General features: G+C 33.7%; 2 protein-coding genes across 3 annotated transcripts; one reads left to right on the forward strand and one right to left on the reverse strand.

Annotated features, from left to right (window-relative positions):
* Nucleotides 1-2634: 2634 nt before the first annotated feature.
* LOC127864287 (uncharacterized) lies at nucleotides 2635-10235 on the forward strand. The gene is made up of 2 exons (XM_052403964.1): nucleotides 2635-2918; nucleotides 8683-10235. The coding sequence occupies exons 1-2, from the start codon at nucleotides 2682-2684 to the stop codon at nucleotides 10006-10008; spliced, it is 1563 nt and encodes a 520-aa protein (XP_052259924.1). The 5' UTR covers nucleotides 2635-2681; the 3' UTR covers nucleotides 10009-10235.
* Nucleotides 4102-8227, reverse strand: LOC127864288 (uncharacterized). 2 transcript variants are annotated; one of them, XM_052403966.1, is made up of 3 exons: nucleotides 7563-8227; nucleotides 5257-5380; nucleotides 4102-4366 (listed from the first exon to the last, which is right to left on the reverse strand). In XM_052403966.1, the coding sequence occupies exons 1-3, from the start codon at nucleotides 7888-7890 to the stop codon at nucleotides 4330-4332; spliced, it is 489 nt and encodes a 162-aa protein (XP_052259926.1). In that variant the 5' UTR covers nucleotides 7891-8227; the 3' UTR covers nucleotides 4102-4329. The 2 variants fall into 2 exon arrangements, with proteins under 2 accessions (XP_052259926.1, XP_052259925.1); XM_052403965.1 differs by lacking the exon at nucleotides 4102-4366 and having other exon boundaries at nucleotides 4390-5380.
* Nucleotides 10236-18946: the final 8711 nt, after the last annotated feature.

Here is an 18946-nt window from a genome sequence, read left to right on the forward strand (position 1 = left end):
ACTCTATGAACATTTTTCTACTTTGCAAAATTCTTTTTAAGCTATTGAGTTGGTCACAAGTGAAACATTACATTATGCAACTAAATTTTTCTACTTTGCAAAATTCTTTTTAAGCTATTGAGTTGGTCACAAGTGAAACATTACATTATGCAACTAAATTTCATACCGTAAATTTACGAATATTATACGCACTTTTTTATCTGCCGATGTTTTCTTCAAGTAGGGGTTACATATAATATACGAGTTTAGAGCAGAACAAAAATTTTCCTGTGCAAATTTTCAACTTAATCGTTGGTATTCGCTTCGTGGCAGCCATTTTGAACTACACCATTACATCAAAGGGGTGCAACAGGGCTTACGCTGTCGTTCGCAATTTGAGCCATTTGCGAAAATATTGAGAATTTGGCACAATAAAAATCTTATTTGCGAAAATGCGAAAATCTAGTAAAATTTCATTGAAACCATCTGCCATTTATATCGAACTGGTTTTCTATTTTTGTCTCTTTGTTTTAATGAAATTGTTCGCAATTCGAACCGTAAACGAAACCCGGTCTGTATCCGATTATGAGACATCGCTTGAACTTATTGTTATTGAATCGCCCATGGTAGCTGGCCAATCAACATTGAGCTCGCTTACACATGAAATGACGTTGTCAAATGAAACGTGAGAACGGGAGGAGCTATCGGATAATATTGGGTCATTCATGCACAGACACTGTGTACTTTGAATACACAGTTAATATCGTCGTCTGTCTACAAAATAGCGACTGGATGCTTAGTCATATAAAGAGATTAGCAAATGAAAAAAAACACCCGACAATACCCGTAAATAAATATTTCTTAGCTGACCACTATTTATCTTCCTACCGCATATTTACCATATCTGAAGTAAAGAGTGGTAATTAAATAATTAGTTTTATGATGCTAATAGAGTCTATTACACCTTTCTGCCGATTGCCGAATTAAATTGAAAGGTGATAATTAATTAATTTGTTTTTTACTCCCAAACTAGCCTTAATGACAGCAGCATATTTTAATTAAAGAGATCATGAAAAACACTAGGTGTTTAATTGTATTTTAAGTTTAATTAAAGTATCAAGTTTGTAACACTTCAGAAAAGTAATTCATCTAGACAACTATATAACGGAAGTAACCATTTTGTCTTCTTCTTACTTTATTATTATTATTATAACTATTATCGTCCTGAATATTGTCAAATTGAATTAAATGTGAAAACAGAAAACAGTGTCTCTGCTTCTTTCTTTTGCAATTATGACTCCTTGACCCAGATATCAGCAAAAGGCCCGTGTGTTAGCGGTAACAATCAATGGTAATATAAACAATAGACAGAGATATTTATTATGCAACTGTCATAACAACAGCACTATAACACATCCCGATCAATATACCGGGGTATTACTGTGAAACAGATAGTTGACAACACCCAATTGATTTGCCATTTTCACAACACAAAAATATATTGACAATTTTTTTCGGAAATGGCTGATTTCGGACACTGATTTTTTTAGTGCGTATTTTACTTGGATTTTCAATTTTTACCAATACATTTTGACCAAACTCGGGGGTGCGTATTATGTACAAGGGCGTATTATATTCGTGGATTTACGGTAATTTTATAATCATACTTCGAATATTTATATATAAACCATTAACTGCTACTGACATTATTAAATGGTTGCATTAACAATGAATTAAATTCTTTTTATGTTCTGAAATTTATAAATCAATCTTGTGCGGCCTCCAAATAATTTACAAAAATCAAGGACATAAATAACAAGCAAATTTGTTTAATTGATATCCTCGCAAAATAAAGTTTGCTTATGGAGGGTGGCTGCTAATTAATAGATAAACACTTTTATCCTTAAACACAATAATGAAGTGTAGGGTACTTGTTTTTATGCATTGCCATTGTCCTCATTGATGTCTACAAACCCATGAAGTTTCAGTTGAAATCTTGTAGTGTGTCTGAGATAAAGCTCTGAAAAGTGACACCATACAAAAACAAACAAAGGGCAATAACTCTTATTTGACAATAGAAAGGTTAATATGGTTCGTGTGCAAGGCAATGCCACTTATTGATTTATACACACCATTGAAGTTACATGTTGAAATCTTGTATCATATCTGAAATATAGCCCTGAAAATTAACATGATACCAAAACAGCAAATGTCATTAAATCTTATTTGATTAAGTGTAGGGTTATGGTTTTTGTGCATAGCACTTCTCATTGATATCTACACACACATGAAGTTTCATGTTAAAATATTGTACCATATCTGAGATATAGTCCTGCAAAGTTACTTCATACAAAAATAAACAAGGGCAATAACTCTTGTTTACAAAAGGAGGGTTGTGGTTCTTGTACAAGGCATTTCTCCTCATTGATATCTATACACCCATGAAGTTTCATGTTGGAATCTTGTATGGTATGTTAGATACAGCCCTTAACAAATACATCATAAAAAGGGCAATAACTCTTATTTGAGAAAGTGTAGGGTTATGGTTCTTGTGTATGTTACTTCTCCTCACTGATATAGACGATTCTATTTTTATTGACCGCACAAATTATCTCCCCTGATAAATACTCTTCAAATCTACAGCCGCCATTAAGGAAGTGAAACAAAGGAAAATCGTAAACGATAACGGGAATCTCGAAAAAATGCCGTATAAACGTGGTGGTGGAAGGCAATGTGTTGTTGTTAACTGTACTAACAATCAAAAGAATTTGTATGACTGGGAAAATGGAACGTGTGAAGTGCACAAAGGTTTAATTGCCAAGGATTGTCCGTGTCTAGTTCCATTCAAATTCCATTGCATTCCGGCCGAAGGGGAAAATCGTCTTCAGTGGTTGAAATCAATCAACAGGAAAGATTTCAATCCGCATGCCAAATCAGTGGTAAGTGACAGGAATATTTATAATAATAAATAATGGCTTTAATCACCTGTCATTTATTCAATATTGAATATTATTCTAGAAGCTGTTAATTAATCTCATAATGACTCTTTATTAACTTATAACAATAAGTCCGACATGTTGATGCTCTACAAATATAAAGCTACTTTTGTGCTGGCAATACTAAGAGCAAAATCTAGTCCTATACAAAAAGTAACTCTTAATTATTTGCACATGTTATAGACTAAATCTCTTATAATTTCTTTCCTTAAGTTTTTCTCAGTGAGAATTTATATAAAGTTATAACTACAATGAATGACAAATTCAATAATAGTTAAATTTTTATTGTCCTTGTAACACAGCGAAATTAATTCAAATATTATCATTATCGAATTTCCAATTCGAACAAGAAGTAATGTAAATCAAATAGATAATTTGATCATACATACAATTTCATTTAAGACAATTATAAGTCACATGTAATAATTCATAGAATATTCATGCAAAAGCATTCAAAGCATAATACAAGCATTATACAATATGTTAATAACAATTCAAGCTGAAAACAAATATTAAATATGTAAATAAACAAATAATTTTATAATTGCAAAGCACTATACAAACATAGACACAATGCAAGTTAATAAGCATTAACAAATTATCAATTATCTTCTCTCACAATGACCTATTACATGTATATAAAATGATTTTCATTAAACTACTTAATTTGGGAGGGTGGGACTGGGAAATTCAAATTTTTTAACGCTGTGTGTTCCACGTTTACAAAAACAAGTATGAACTATTTTTCGAAAACCTGTGCGCTCGAGTTAGCAATTCGACCAATCATAAAAAAGTTGAAAGTGAACATCGCTCAACATTATTTTTAGAAAGGTATAGTGAGAACTTGTAAACAGAATTAACTTGCGTCATAAATTAAACATTTTAATTCAAGATTAAAATTAGCCAATTTCTTTCCTTAAGTTTTTCTCAGTGAGAATTTATATAAAGTTATAACTACAATGAATGACAAATTCAATAATAGTTAAATTTTTATTGTCCTTGTAACACAGCGAAATTAATTCAAATATTATCATTATCGAATTTCCAATTCCAACAAGAAGTAATGTAAATCAAATAGATAATTTGATCATACATACAATTTCATTTAAGACAATTATAAGTCACATGTAATAATTCATAGAATATTCATGCAAAAGCCAACATAATGCCAAACACACACAAACAAACAATACAATAAAAGCAACACAATCAAACAATAGCACATAATAAGCGTGTCCATTCAATTACTGAAATAATATAAAGCGTGCAAACTAAAGCAGCAATGACAGACAACCTATAGAACTGATCATATATAAACATCTTACGACAACATGCAGTTTCTTACCTACTGCCTTTACATGACTGCACAATAAATCAGTCTATTCTGATTTCTGTGGAAAAAATTAAAATTATTTACATATATACACTATTCAAAACATGTTATTATATATGTCCAGATATGAATTCAGCAATTTCAACTTTATCTTCTAAAGACATATGCAGATATTTCTTATAAGCGTCTGAAGACCAGTCACCTAAAAGCTGAATTTTATCAGCGGATACGTTTAATCTGAATGCAAAGGAAGCCATGCCCCTTCTAAAAGAGTGAGTAGAATAAGAATTTGGATCTACTTCACATTTTGATAAAATTTCACGAAGCTTTTTTAAATAAATGTTATATGTGACTGGTTTTCCTGACTTCAATACAAATAGAGGAGATCCAGGTCCAGCAGGAATTTTACTTATCATATCATTAAATGCTGCCACGGGACATAATGTTGAATTTTTAACAACTACTAATGGACTGCTTAATACACGTTGCCCAAATTGTATAGTTTTAGTCCATTTCATTTTAACCAATAACTTATGTTTCTCAATAAACACATCACCCCTCAATAAGAATTTAGGATCTTTTAGGTCTTGTAATGTTGTTGGGACTAAATTAGATTTTCTAGCTAATAAAAAAAATGCGAAAAGAAATAAACACCAGAAAACTGACGAGTTTATGTCAGAATTATCTAGTACCGCATACATTTTTAGCAAAAGTTCTGGAGATATGGGTAAAGCTTGTTTAACTTGATGACATAGCTTTCTAGAAACGCCTTTAAAGGTTAGATTCAGTATGAAATTATTTACTTTATCTAAAGAAAACCCAAGGATTTGATGCATGGTTCGAACTCCACTTACATAATTACGAATTGAATCAACTGATTTAAATGATCTACTAAGAAACTGTACATATAATTGTAAAGTAAGGGTTGAAGCAGGAAGAAAAACTAACCCAAAATGTAAGCAAAACAACAGAAATGATTCCCACTGGATCTTCAAATTTTTCCTGGATCCCTCAGCATAAGCTCGTCTATTTGAAGCTCTCAATTCCTCACCAAGTTGACCCATCTGTCTGTCTGAAACAACATGATACACTACCATGGATTAATAAATGTAAAATCCTTTTCTTGTACAACACTATTATACAAAGTAACTTCTTTTGTAATGTCTTCAAATGTCTTTCTATGACTTTCATTTAAATGCCACCTAGACAAATGATCCGCTATCCTGTTATCAACACCAGATATGTGTACTGCCTTAATTTCAAATTCATTTAAAGCTGCAAAAAATATTATCTCTCTCAAACATTTTTGCATAAATTTACACTTTGCTTTTCCTGAATTTAAAGCAATACACACAGCCATGTTATCACATTGCACTACAATTTTTTTACTTTTAAATGTCATATGCCATAGATGTACACACACTACAATGGTCAACAATTCTAGTGCACTTATATGTAAGTCTAATTCTTGTATGAATGTGGGGAAAGTTGCATGAAAATAATGTCCTTGAAAGAACCCCCCACAACCACTTAAACAAGAATCACACGAGAAGGTTTCATCTGGAGAAGACCATTCTTCTACCGAAATCACTGAAATACCATTGTATAATGGCAAAAAAGTTTTCCACCACTTTAAATCCAACTTCACTTCATCTGGTATTGCATGACTATCATGTTCACAGTTCAATGCATATACTTCCCTAAGCCAGTTCAATAGTCTGTTGATAAATATACGGCTGGCTTTAACACATGCTCCAACAAAGTTCAGCTTGCCTAGTAATTGCTGAATCTCTTTCAACGAAGCGACTTCCTTACTTAACCAATTCTCCACTAATAACAATATTTCAATCAACCTATCTGGTGATATTTCCATAGTCATTTTTATAGTATCAAACATAACACCTAAGAAAATCATTCTTGTAGTTGGTTTTACCGATTTATCTGTAGATTCTTCCAAACCACATTTTTGTAAAATATTTTCTAAACATAAATAAGCAAACTCAGCATACTGTACTTTTTCAGCACCTGCAAAATCATCTAAATAATTTAAAACAATTATCTATTATTTACTGGAATTTTACAACCAATAAAATTATATTGTGCCGAAGCTTTAACTTTTTCATGAATTCTTATCATCTCCTGCATATCATGATAAGAATTATTTGTACATGAACATATTTTGCATGATTTTGAATGTGAACACAGATGTTTATTTAAATTGGAGTTTAAATTATCTAATTCTGATTTAAAACAATATGTTGGTAGAAATTTGTCTATTATTACATCGTCTTTTTCAAATTTGTTTGAAATATTGTTTAGTCACATCAGTCGACTTGGACACTCCTGTGAACATTCAGGATGCTGAATCTTTTTGTCCTCTTTTTGCCAACATGTGGCACAAATATGTAGGGCGTACCGCATTTTCCCTTTCACCACAGCTGTGTGATCGTTTTTGTGCTGACATTTGTTTCTCTGGTAAAGCGAACAAAACCACACATTTGACTCTTCTTTACCGACATTGGCAGAATCTGGTTTCTTGCTTTTAAATGTTGGCGAAATTGATTTTTTGATATTGCTTGACTGTTTCATTTGAAATTTGTTTAAGATAGCAATTTCTAAGTACTGGAATTCATCATTCCATTTTTTCTTCCCGAGTTCAATTTCTCTAAGCACAGCCGCATAATAGCATTTCAGCCCTTCGAATTCATATGTCATACTAAGATACATTATGCGTTTCAGCAATTCTAATCTACCGTTTCGTTCTGTTGATTTGGTTTTAGAGTCAGAAATTATTTCTAATTCTCCTGCTATAAATAAATTTAAATCCAAACTTTCAAATGTCATGTTTTTGCTTACAAATTCATATCTTAGGTAAGTGTGTGGATATCTTTGAGAATGTTTAACCTTATCATTAGCTGTAATTGCAATGCCTGACTTTTTACTTTTAATTGCCTTGACTGACCGTTTTGAACTAATTTGGGATATTTCTGAATTAGAGCTAGAATCGCCATCAGATTCAGAATGCACAGACTCTTGTTCTGAAAAGTTATAAATGGATTCACTGTCAACATCCGATTCAGATAATGATTCATCTATTAAACCCAGCTTTGATATTTGCTTCTTAACTTTATTTGTAAGTAATTTATCTTTTCTCAAGTCATCAATTGTCAGCTTATGTTCATGATCACTCTTTTTACTACTTTTACTTTTAGTTTTACTGTATGTGTTACCGTTAGAAAGTACTTTTACTTTACCCTTCAGGGATTCGATCTTCGCCTTCTGTTTTTCCAGCTGCTTTTTTGTTTCATGAAAGTCCTGTTTTTTGCGCAGTTGTTCTTCTTGTCTCTTTAGATTTTCAATTTCTTCCTTCATGTGCGAAAGCTCGTCTTCATCGATTTCATCGTCCTCGAGCAATTGTAGGACGCCATTTTTGTTTACATGTACTTCTGCTGTAGCCTCTAACTGGGTTACTTCGGTCGACTTTTCTATTTTTAAATTATGTTCGCCCACGTCTGCCATCCCTGAATCGTTCAATTTCTTGTAGTTGATCTTTTTTGTGTCCCTCTTGTAACGATTACTCATGTTTATCCTCAAAACGAACTTTTATTGTCTTTGGTTTTGTGTCTATTTCCATACGTCGTATCCGCACCATGCAATGTTCGCGGTTTGATGTCGAATTCGCACCATGTACTTTTTGCAATTGTTTATACATTAAAAAGACACACTTTTAAAAAACATCAATGACTATTTACACAATGAATAAAGTCACAGTTCGTACTTCATGAATCTATTTAATATTTACATGATTCTAACGATTGGTGAGTCCATTTTATAATGTACAATTAAGTAAATGAGGATGTCAGCAATCTCTACTTGACAAAAGATTCCTGACTCGAAATGTTCCTCCAATTTATCACAACTTCCGATCATCAAATTTTTTTATCAAAATTCAAATTTTTTAACGCTGTGTGTTCCACGTTTACAAAAACAAGTATGAACTATTTTTCGAAAACCTGTGCGCTCGAGTTAGCAATTCGACCAATCATAAAAAAGTTGAAAGTGAACATCGCTCAACATTATTTTTAGAAAGGTATAGTGAGAACTTGTAAACAGAATTAACTTGCGTCATTAATTAAACATTTTAATTCAAGATTAAAATTAGCCATAAATTATAATCTTTTTCACATTCAGGTGATATACATGTGCCTGCATGAACATATACATATATAAGTTGTAGCCTAAAGTAATAATAGCTAAAATACAATATGGGTATATGTTTTCCATGTGGACATTTAAATCATTTTTTTTCCATATTTACAAAATGTTAAGATGAACAATAAAAATAGAAATTAATATTCTTTCATATTGTTTCAGGTCTGTTCCAAGCATTTTATCGATGGCCGCCCCACTAAGCAGAACCCGGTTCCTGTTCTTGAGCTGGGATATCAGCAAATTACCCCCAAGACCCCTGGTCGAAGACCCTTGATACGACAACAATTGGAAGAGAGGGAAAATGTCTACCCCAAGGAACAACAGCCGGAACTGGACATTCAGTCAGAAACGCCTCTTAAGCCAGCCGTGACCGATGAAGATACTTTACCCTGTAAAATGGTGGCCACTAAAATATTAGATTTTGAACAATGCATTGACAATGAACAGTGTGTATCTGTGTGCTGTCAGAAATACCCGGAAATGTGTAAAAATGTCAGCAAACCTAAGTTGGTTGATTGCAGCACACAGACAATTGATATTGTGTCACTTGACCACAGCTATTGGTACAGCGGAAAAACTCGGAACGCCTCAACACAACATAACTCTCCAGAATTTGGTGCGGAATACATTGAAACGGATTCTGATTCCCAGTTTTACACTGGATTGAGTTTGGCAACTTTCCTGACACTGGTGGCAACATTAAGTAAGTTTGGCCAGGAGCTGCCCTATAAAATGAGTGTGGCCAACCAGATATTGTCAGTCTTGCTGCGACTGAGATTGGCACTGACATTTGAAGACATTGGTAGACGCTTCAGAGTGTCACATCAGTTGATCAGCAAAGTGTACCATTCATGGGTTGAAATTATGTCGGAACACCTATCAAAGTGCATTGTTTGGCTACCTCGTGAAACAATACAAAGAACGTTACCAAAGTCATTTATTACATCTTTTCCCAAGACAACATGCATTATTGATTGCTCTGAAATTTATATACAGCGGCCATTTTCATTGAAAGCAAGAGCACAGACATGGAGTACGTACAAAAGCCACAACACGGCCAAGTTTTTAATTGCAATTGCGCCAAATGGTTTCATTATGTATGTTTCCCCATTGTATGGGGGCAGAGCAAGTGACAATTATATAACAAAGAAGTGTGGATTTCTGGACTATTTACTTCCCGGTGACGAGGTTATGGCAGACCGTGGATTCACAATTGGTGAGGACATGTGTAGTCGGCGTGTAAAATTGAACATTCCTGCATTTATGAAGGGTAGAACACAACTGTCAGAGAAAGAAACAGTCGACTCGAGACGGATAGCTGCCCAAAGAATCCATGTGGAAAGAGCCATTATGAGGATGAAATCCTACAGACTTTTGTCAACAAAATTTAACATCAAATCCCTTAGAAATGCTAATAAAACTGTACGTGTTGTTGCGACTCTTTGCAACATGAAAGGTCCTTTGATTAAAGATGTGATCATTGACTGAACAGTTGCCACATAAGTCATTAGATGCCATAAACTGTAATTCACATATTTGATGTTGAATGCAGCACATTTACTTGAATTTAACCCATTTATACCCAGTGGACTCTCCCATCCTTCTAAATTAGATCAATTTATTTCCACAATTAGGGATGTCTAGTATATTTATTTTTATATTTAGAATATTTCTTACAGAAATTCCTTGAAAGCAAACAGCGTAGACCCAGATGAGACGCCACATCACGTGGCGTCTTATCTGGGTCTATTAGCAACCCCGATAAAAGCCGATTCCTTATCAGTTCAATGGGAGAAAAGCGGAAAAAACCAATACCACTCTTACTAAATGATCAATATAACCATTATTTTATTATATAAATCAAACTAATAAAAAGTTATTAAAAGAAAAATGTTTTATCTTTCTATTCATATAAAATTCATTTTATTATTATTTCAGGATGATAAGTAAATATGTTGTTAATTGAACAAAGTCAGGGCAGAAATATCGCTATCGCGTAATGCCGACTTTCGGACTACTTGCATAAACATGTGTGTGTTTACAATTCAAATGCGGATATTCTACACATCATGAATATTTATGAGATTGACATCATCTTGTTCACGACTGAATGAACTTTACTACAATGCATTCAAAATTTACATAGGACCACCCTACGCCGAGAAAATAGTACCCGACTTTGACGATGAATTAAATTACTTCCGATGGACCGAACACAATTTTTGACATAGTTATAAAAACTAGAAAGTCTAACTTAAATTTTGATACCAAATTTATTTTCCGCAAATGAGAATTAGGTACCCGCATCTTTAAACAAAGACGCGCATTTATACAATTCGACCTCGGTTGACCTCTGCAGAGGGAGGCGCCATTTTTGTTTTGCTTCGCTAAGCGTTATCGTTTGTGACGATCTGAATTAATTAAACCATACTCGCTTAAACTCTACAGAAAACAAAAGAAAAGGTTTGTTATGATCATTTTCGATATTATTTGGTTTGAATTATGTTTAAATAATATTTTATAAATATTAAAACCAGCTTTTCGCATTGATGGCAATGTTCGCTTTTTTGACACGAAAAACACGCGTAATAATTAAGTTATGTCACTGAATATAACAGTCCCGTGAGATGCTTCCCTCAAATAAACGCATTGAAATGGTTGATAATAACAAATTGAATCGAAATAGATCAATAACTGCGTTTTTTCTCTAAGTATTTACGTAAAATAATGGATTGCTTGAATTGGGTACGAACTTAATTTTTTTTAAATCTTGTTCGTACCATTTTTCGAGATTTTGCAAAGATGTCAAATAATGAAGGATAATGACAAAAATGATGTTTTATATGTATTTTATTTGTAAAAATAGATATTTTGGTATGTTTTGTTATTTTTTTTAGAGTGTCTGGCTGTGATAAAGGTGTAAGAGTATCCAGGTGCCTTCTGCAAGGATGTGGGACTCTGCTGCAACTCCATCATAAGACATAACCAAGCAATTTGAAAAATTCCAGTACATTGACAAATGAAATTGTCATTGAAATATTCAACCGATAAAAATGATGCAAATCAGAAGATATGGAAAGTTGTTTTCTTGACGACTTTCAGACTATAAATATTATAGAGAATGACTTGAAACATGCAGAACAAAATTCCGCCTCATAATGCTGTAAACAATTATCCACCATGTAGTTGCCATCATTCCTCCTGATGTTCTTCTTGTTTCTAGACAAATAAATTCCTTTTATACCCAAGAACAGTCAAACAATTGAATTCCCTCCCTCCCCAAAATACCATATACCCGGTACATGAGGCAGCCACAGTACAAGTTTTCAAAATCCTTACTCCAGTGGCTGTCATTGTACCACTTATCCATCTCGAGACACAATGTAAATAATTTTGAATTAACACCCAACTGAGCACCTTTGTACAGTTTTTTCACCCCTTAACCTTTAATGCCACCCTCTATTTAGAATGAGTGCTGTATCAGAAGAAGACTACATAACTGTAAAATGGTAACAACTGGTACCCTGGGTGTGTTGTAAAAAAAGAAGGCAATGAAATGAAAGTGAATTTCATGACAGCATGTAGACAAAAAGGAGTGTTTGCTTAGTCAGTGTGAGCAGATATCCAAAGTGTAAAATTTGAGTTAATTCTAGACTGGATGGTTCCTGATTGTTTGAAGAGTGAAATTGGAAGACAATGGCCGGCTGTTTTCGAAACATGAGAAATATCAAGCCTCATACGAACTGTACAAAAAGGACCTACTTTGAGAAATTGTGTATAGTATTGAAATGTTTTATTGAATTTTCCCTTTTGTACACACTTGACATTATTGCAGTTAGTTTGTTGAATGTGGTAAGACTAAGTTAAGTTATTAAAGATTTTTATACTTTCAACGAATATATTGTGGTGTTATGCTCCTCGACAAAAAAATATATAAAATTGGCACTTTTTAAATTAAAATTAGGGTACTTTATCAATTTCTGATCAACAAATCAATGCTTTTATTGAAATCTACAGGAAAAATGCCATCAGTATGCCAAATTTCAATATGATACCATGTATAGAAAAAATTATACAGAAAAAAGAAGCCAAATTTTATAGAAAGCGGGTCCGCGAATCGACACAAAATGTGAACGCTTTTAATAGGCATAATTTTCCCCAAAATGGCATTTTTTCCGAAGATTCAAATTACCATAACTTTGGATGTAGTAGAGATAAATTAATAATTCAAACTGATCTGAGCAGTATTAAATGAGATCTTTAATATTATATCAAAACATTTAAGATTTCTGTGAGTTGAATTTTTTGATGGGGTTGCTAGGTCTATGCTGTTTGCCAAGGCCTTTTGTCTAGACGTTAGGCATAAATGGCTTGCCGCTTAATCTTAATGTTATTGCTCTTGTATGCACTGAAGTGATGCACTTTTTATATTATATATGGTTGTTTCTTTTGTTGAATCTGTGTGGTCCACATAAAATATGAACAATGAACTTGAATTTATTGTTTGCTTTCATTTTTTTCTTTGTGAGCCTTGTGAATTAAGTCCTTAAGTCCTGGGGGCCGTTTCATCAAACATCGTATTATTATTGTCTTACCCATGGCTTATATCTTGCGGAGCTATTTATGAACAGCTTGTACTTTTTTAGTTTTTAAATTTCAGTCGTATATTAAGATTGTCGTGCATCCTTTGATGAAATGGCCCCCTAATGATTCGGTCAATCTCTGAGACATTAAAGATAAAAAATATTACACACAAAACAATTTTTAAAAGACTTACAAAATTTAATGCAAATTAATACAATAACAATAAAACAAATGAAGTTCAGAATCAAAATCATAAGCAAATAAACAAAACTGCTCATTTACACTTTGCAATTCAGTATAATCTACATAATGAAAATTTGTTCATTTTTCACTGCTTTAATACTGTAAAACATTTATTCCAAAAACCAGCAATTTTCACAATACATGTACTGCTATTGGTGTTATTTAACAAAAGTCTTATCTGTTTTTTTGTCCACACACAGACCTATACTCTGATGACAGTTTCAAACGTTTAGATGAGAATTCATCTGCCAATCGAACGAGCAGATGACGGAAGTAAAATTCTCTAATCCGAGGAAGAACTTGATCCATGTAGGCTTGGTCGTACGCTACATCAATCACACATTGTTTGTCAGCAGTCCATACAACAAACTTGCACAGATCAGCTTTTGTACAGTACATGGCACACTGCACTGTCATTTAAGGGCCGAACAGGACACTTGATTTCAACAATAGTGTGAGGATCTAAAATCCCATCAGGGCTTGCAGCTAGGTATGGTTCTTCCTCGCAATCAACAATCCCTGACGGAGACACAGTCTTTCCACTCAATCGCTCATACCATGCTCGTGCAACAGGTTCATACCTTTGCCCATGGCGAGTAGCGGCGCACCCCTTAAACCTAGAGTAGATGTGGTTGTTGATGAATTTATCAGGGTTTGCTCTATTTGTTTTGGGCAGATCACTCACTCGACTACTGGTGATCCTTAACTTGCGGCTGTCTATCCAGGTACTGTTGTTCTGCTGTTTTGTCGCCTTCTCTAACTTGGATGAGTCAGTCAGCTGAACATATGCTTCATAAAAAGTCTGGCACTTAGGACATGACAGAGGTAGTGACACTGGGCACACACAGTTGATGGTGTGTTCGCCATGCGGGGTATCCTCTTCAGCTTCATTAGAAATTTCTGGGGCATGAAGAACACTGTAGAGTAATGTTCCACTGCACTCCCAGAGACCTTGAACGCTAGAGCTAGCAACAAATTCCTTCATGTTAGTGTGATCAATAAATTGTTTCGTTCGAGGAAGGTCACTGGTCTTTGGTCCAATACAATCCGTAGACATCAGCAACTCGAACTGGCTCAGTCTGTCAAATGTCATGTCTGCCAACCTGTCATGACAAAGGACTTGAGCTGCTCCTTTCCCCCATGTACGCTGCTTGTCAGTACAGGTTTCGCCACCTACACCATAAGACCACGCTAGGGTAATAGCATAAATAATGGCAGATATGTGGCTACATGACCGAGCATTCCCGGCAGGACAGCTGCAGTGACCGGTCTCCACAGACAGATATTTGGAAACGGCTATCCATGCGTTATAGTCCTTCCGTCCCACACCTGGCTGACTAGGAGATACGGTAGCTTTAATGTATGTAATGTCGTTGCATTCTATGGACCAGATATCGCCCATCCATCCATTCTGCACATAGTTGTATCCATAAAGCGCTCTGAAAGACTTCATTTCCTTTCCATCGTAGGCCTTGGCATGGATTAAGTAGTCCACAAGGTCCTCATGTCAGTTTTGGCCATACTCGACTGTTGTTCTTCTCCCATTCCATATCATCAGGTGGAAGACCAGCAAATGAAAATATAATAATTTGTTTTGTGTGTTTTGAGATTTGGACCAAAACAAAAGCAGCTTTACAATATATATTAATGTTTATTAATGTTTGTTTATCTTTTTTGTTTATCTTTTTTTTGTATTTATTTGGAAATCAAGTTAATGAATATTATCTGATAGGTCTTGTTCATATACAATGCCAGAAAAAGCCCATCCAATCATATCAATCCCCGGATTAATAATAATTCTTATAACTCAATTATGGTGAGTGTTAAGTACTTTTGTTATTAAAAGTAAACACCATCCAACAAAGCATTATTTTATTTATTATGTTGATAGTGTATATTTTATTTTTAGGCAGTTGGAATGTTTATGTGGTATAATAAATATATAGCAACAGTCAACAAATAATGTGTGCTTAAATTCATATGTTCAACACAAATCGATTCAATAATAGGTCTATGTTTACCTCCACCATTTGCAGTTCACCTTTCCGGATGTTTACAATTTATTGTGAGGCTTACAATCCAGTGATACAAATACGGTCGATGACAGTTTTAACAGGTAAATTCACAAACTGTGTTCTAAACTGTATAGATAGTTCTACTTACGAAACAAACTTGAATTCGATGACATTGTGCTTGATTTTAATGTTATCTCAAATTCTGGTTTGTTGAATGAATTCCGTGCTTATCGATAGTCGCAGACTTGCAGACGTTTTCACTTCCTTAATGGCGGACGGTCACGTGACAACAAAATGGCGGCGATCAATTTATTGATTTTGGAATCGTCTTTATATACTCACATGAATTTTCACGTTGATATCTGATTAAGTTCCTGAGATTTAGCCCTGAAAAGTTATTGACAGACGGACGGACTGACAGACTGAGGCACAATGCCAATTCTATATCCATCCACCTTTTGCTGGGAATAATAACTGAGTATTGACAAACAAGGAGCTGATTATTTCAGAACAGATAAATACACTGTTTTGAGGTGGTAAAGTACAAAGGTTTAAACACATTTTAAAGTGCTCCATGAAAATAAGAATGTTAACCACAGAAAAAACATATTTTTAAAACAGCATACAGACATTTCTCTAGAGTACTGGTAATTACTTCAACAATAAAATTGTAATTTACCAAAATCATTCATAATTTATTAGTACATTTAAACCCAAATTATAAGTGTGCTTTCTTGTGTTACCATAAATATAAATTACCATAAATGATGAAATTTGGCTGGTTTATGTTATTATGTGTCACTGATATGTTAAATTGGTTAATTTTATTCTTAGTGTTATCCTTACAATTATACATGTAACATTTCATATTACCAATATTTTCTTGCTTATAAATAAGTAAAGATATTTTTCTAAATTAAAGTCACTTTAAGTTGATTTCACCTCTTTGTATTTGTAAACACATACACAAAAAAAATGTAATTCATGTACTTTTACTGCTGTAATAATTATTTTAGTACAAACTATAGTGAACAACCTGTTAGAGTAGTAGTATTTATCAGTATATACAAATCAAGACTACCAGACCAAAGACATGTATAAGAATACATTAATAGGAGATTGTAAAAGTATTGATAAAAACCCTCAATGTTGCAAGTTAAAATAACTTAAAATAAATAAAAATTATCAAAATAAATTGTCACAAACCAATAATTTAACCAATAATTAAATTGTTTCGCCATGTGGTTTCAGAGAAAATGAAGTTATCTGCAATACAACTTTAGGTAAAACATGTAAAATAGACGATCTTCACGGTGTTGCAAATGCAATTGCAGGGTCATGATTGATTGAAACATAGTAAAGTCGCTTAAGCATGATACATACGCCCCGGGGTAATGATTTATTGATACATAGTAGACAGCCAAAAAACAATGTTACATACATGTACGCCCCAGGGATTTGATTTATTGAAACACAGTAGACCGGGCCTTTTTCTTTCTTTTTTGGGAAAAAGTACTTAGCAAAATTGGGATTTTTCGAGTCGCAAAATCTTCCAAATTAGGAAGAATTTTCATCGACAAAAGAATTTTTTGGGAAATTATTTATCTGATTTTTTCTTATTAAATGTAAGGTTTTCATAGATAGGCATTGCCCAAAAATGTTAATTAAGTATTAAACTGTTTTTTTTTTACCATGCAACAGTCATTGTCCACTGCTAACGTAAGTATGTGTATGATAAAAAAAAACAAGAGTTCCGCGGTCGGAGATGACCGCATTGAAGCCGGATTTTTGATTTAAATGACAGGAAAGTACCTTTCGTGTTTTTGTCAATGCAATACTTAAATTACTGAAATATTGTTCAAAGGTCAAAATGAAATGTAAGTACTTTTCAAGGCATGAGCAAACCTTGTGTTATGTTTTGAATGCATGCATATACATGAACAACAATAACATTTAAGGTCACAAATATGAACTTGAATTGACAATTAGGAAAGTTTGATCTCAATTTTTTTATTAGCAAATTAGTAACATATTGTTTGAAGTTTCCATCAATTTCATTATCAAATGTAAGAAAATAAACTTAGATGAAATAATACATCTACTAGTGCTGGCCAACCTTCATGTCCAGTTTGAAGACTGTAAGTCCAAGCATAAGAAAGTTATACCATGAAATAAGAATTTTAACATTTTTACATTCAAGGTCACGGTGACCTTGACCTTAAAATGACCAGTGGTCATCTACTAGTTCTGGCCAACCTTTATATCAAGTTTGAAGACTCTAGGTCTAAGCATACCAAAGTATTAACAACTTTAACATATTTACATCCAAGGTCACAGTGACCTCGACCTTCAAATGAATGACCTTGAAATGACCAGTGGTCATCTAAGTGTGCTTGCAAACCTTTACGTCAAGTTTGAGATTCTAGGTCCAAGCATACCAAAGTTACAACAATTTTAACATTTTAACATTTAAGTTCACAGTGACCTTGACCTTCAAATGAATGACATTGAAATGAATGACCTTGAAATGACCAGTGGTCATCTAAGTGTGCTTGCAAACCTTTACGTCAAGTTTGAGATTCTAGGTCCAAGCATACCAAAGTTATAACAATTTTAACATTTTAACATTGAAGGTCACAGTGACCTTGACCTTCAAATGAATGACATTGAAATGAGCAGTGGTGATCTTCTAGTACTGGCCAACCTTTATGTCAAGTTTGAAGACTCAAGGTACAAGCATACCAAAGTTATAACATGGAATAAGAACTTTAACATTTTTACCTACCAAAGTTATAAGAACTTTAACATTTTTACATTCAAGGTCACAGTGACCTTGACCTTAGAATGAATGACCTTGAAATGACCAGTGGTCATCTAAGTGTGCTTGCAAACCTTCATGTCAAGTTTGAAGACTCTATGTCCAAGCATACCAAAGTTATAACAATTTTAACATTTTAACATTTAAGGTCACAGTGACCTTGACCTTCAAATGAATGACATTGAAATGACCAGTGGTCATCTTCTAGTACTGGCCAATCTTTATTTCAAGTTTGAAGACTCTAGGTACAAGCATACCAAAGTTATAACATGAAATAAGAACTTTAACATTTTTACATTCAAGGTCACAGTGACCTTGACCTTCAAATGAATGACCTTGAAATGTCCAGTGGTTACTTACTAGTTCTGGCCAACCTTCATGTCAAGTTTCAAGACTCTAGGTCCAAGCATACCAAAGTTATAACAACTTTAACATTTTTACATTCAAGGTCACAGTGACCTTGACCTTCAAATGAATGACCTTGAAATGTCCAGTGGTTACTTACTAGTTCTGGCCAACCTTCATGTCAAGTTTCAAGACTCTAGGTCCAAGCATACCAAAGTTATAACAACTTTAACATTTTTATATTGAAGGTCACAGTGACCTTCACCTTCAAATGAATGACCTTGAAATGACCAGTGGTCATCTGTTAATCCTGGCCAACCTTCATGTCAAGTTTGAAGACTCTAGGTCCAAGCATACCAAAGTTATACCATGAAATAAGAACTTTAACATTTTTACATTCAAGGTCACAGTGACCTTGACC

This window comes from Dreissena polymorpha, chromosome 1, assembly GCF_020536995.1.
Source record: "Dreissena polymorpha isolate Duluth1 chromosome 1, UMN_Dpol_1.0, whole genome shotgun sequence".
In the NCBI taxonomy this organism is placed as follows: domain Eukaryota; kingdom Metazoa; phylum Mollusca; class Bivalvia; order Myida; family Dreissenidae; genus Dreissena; species Dreissena polymorpha.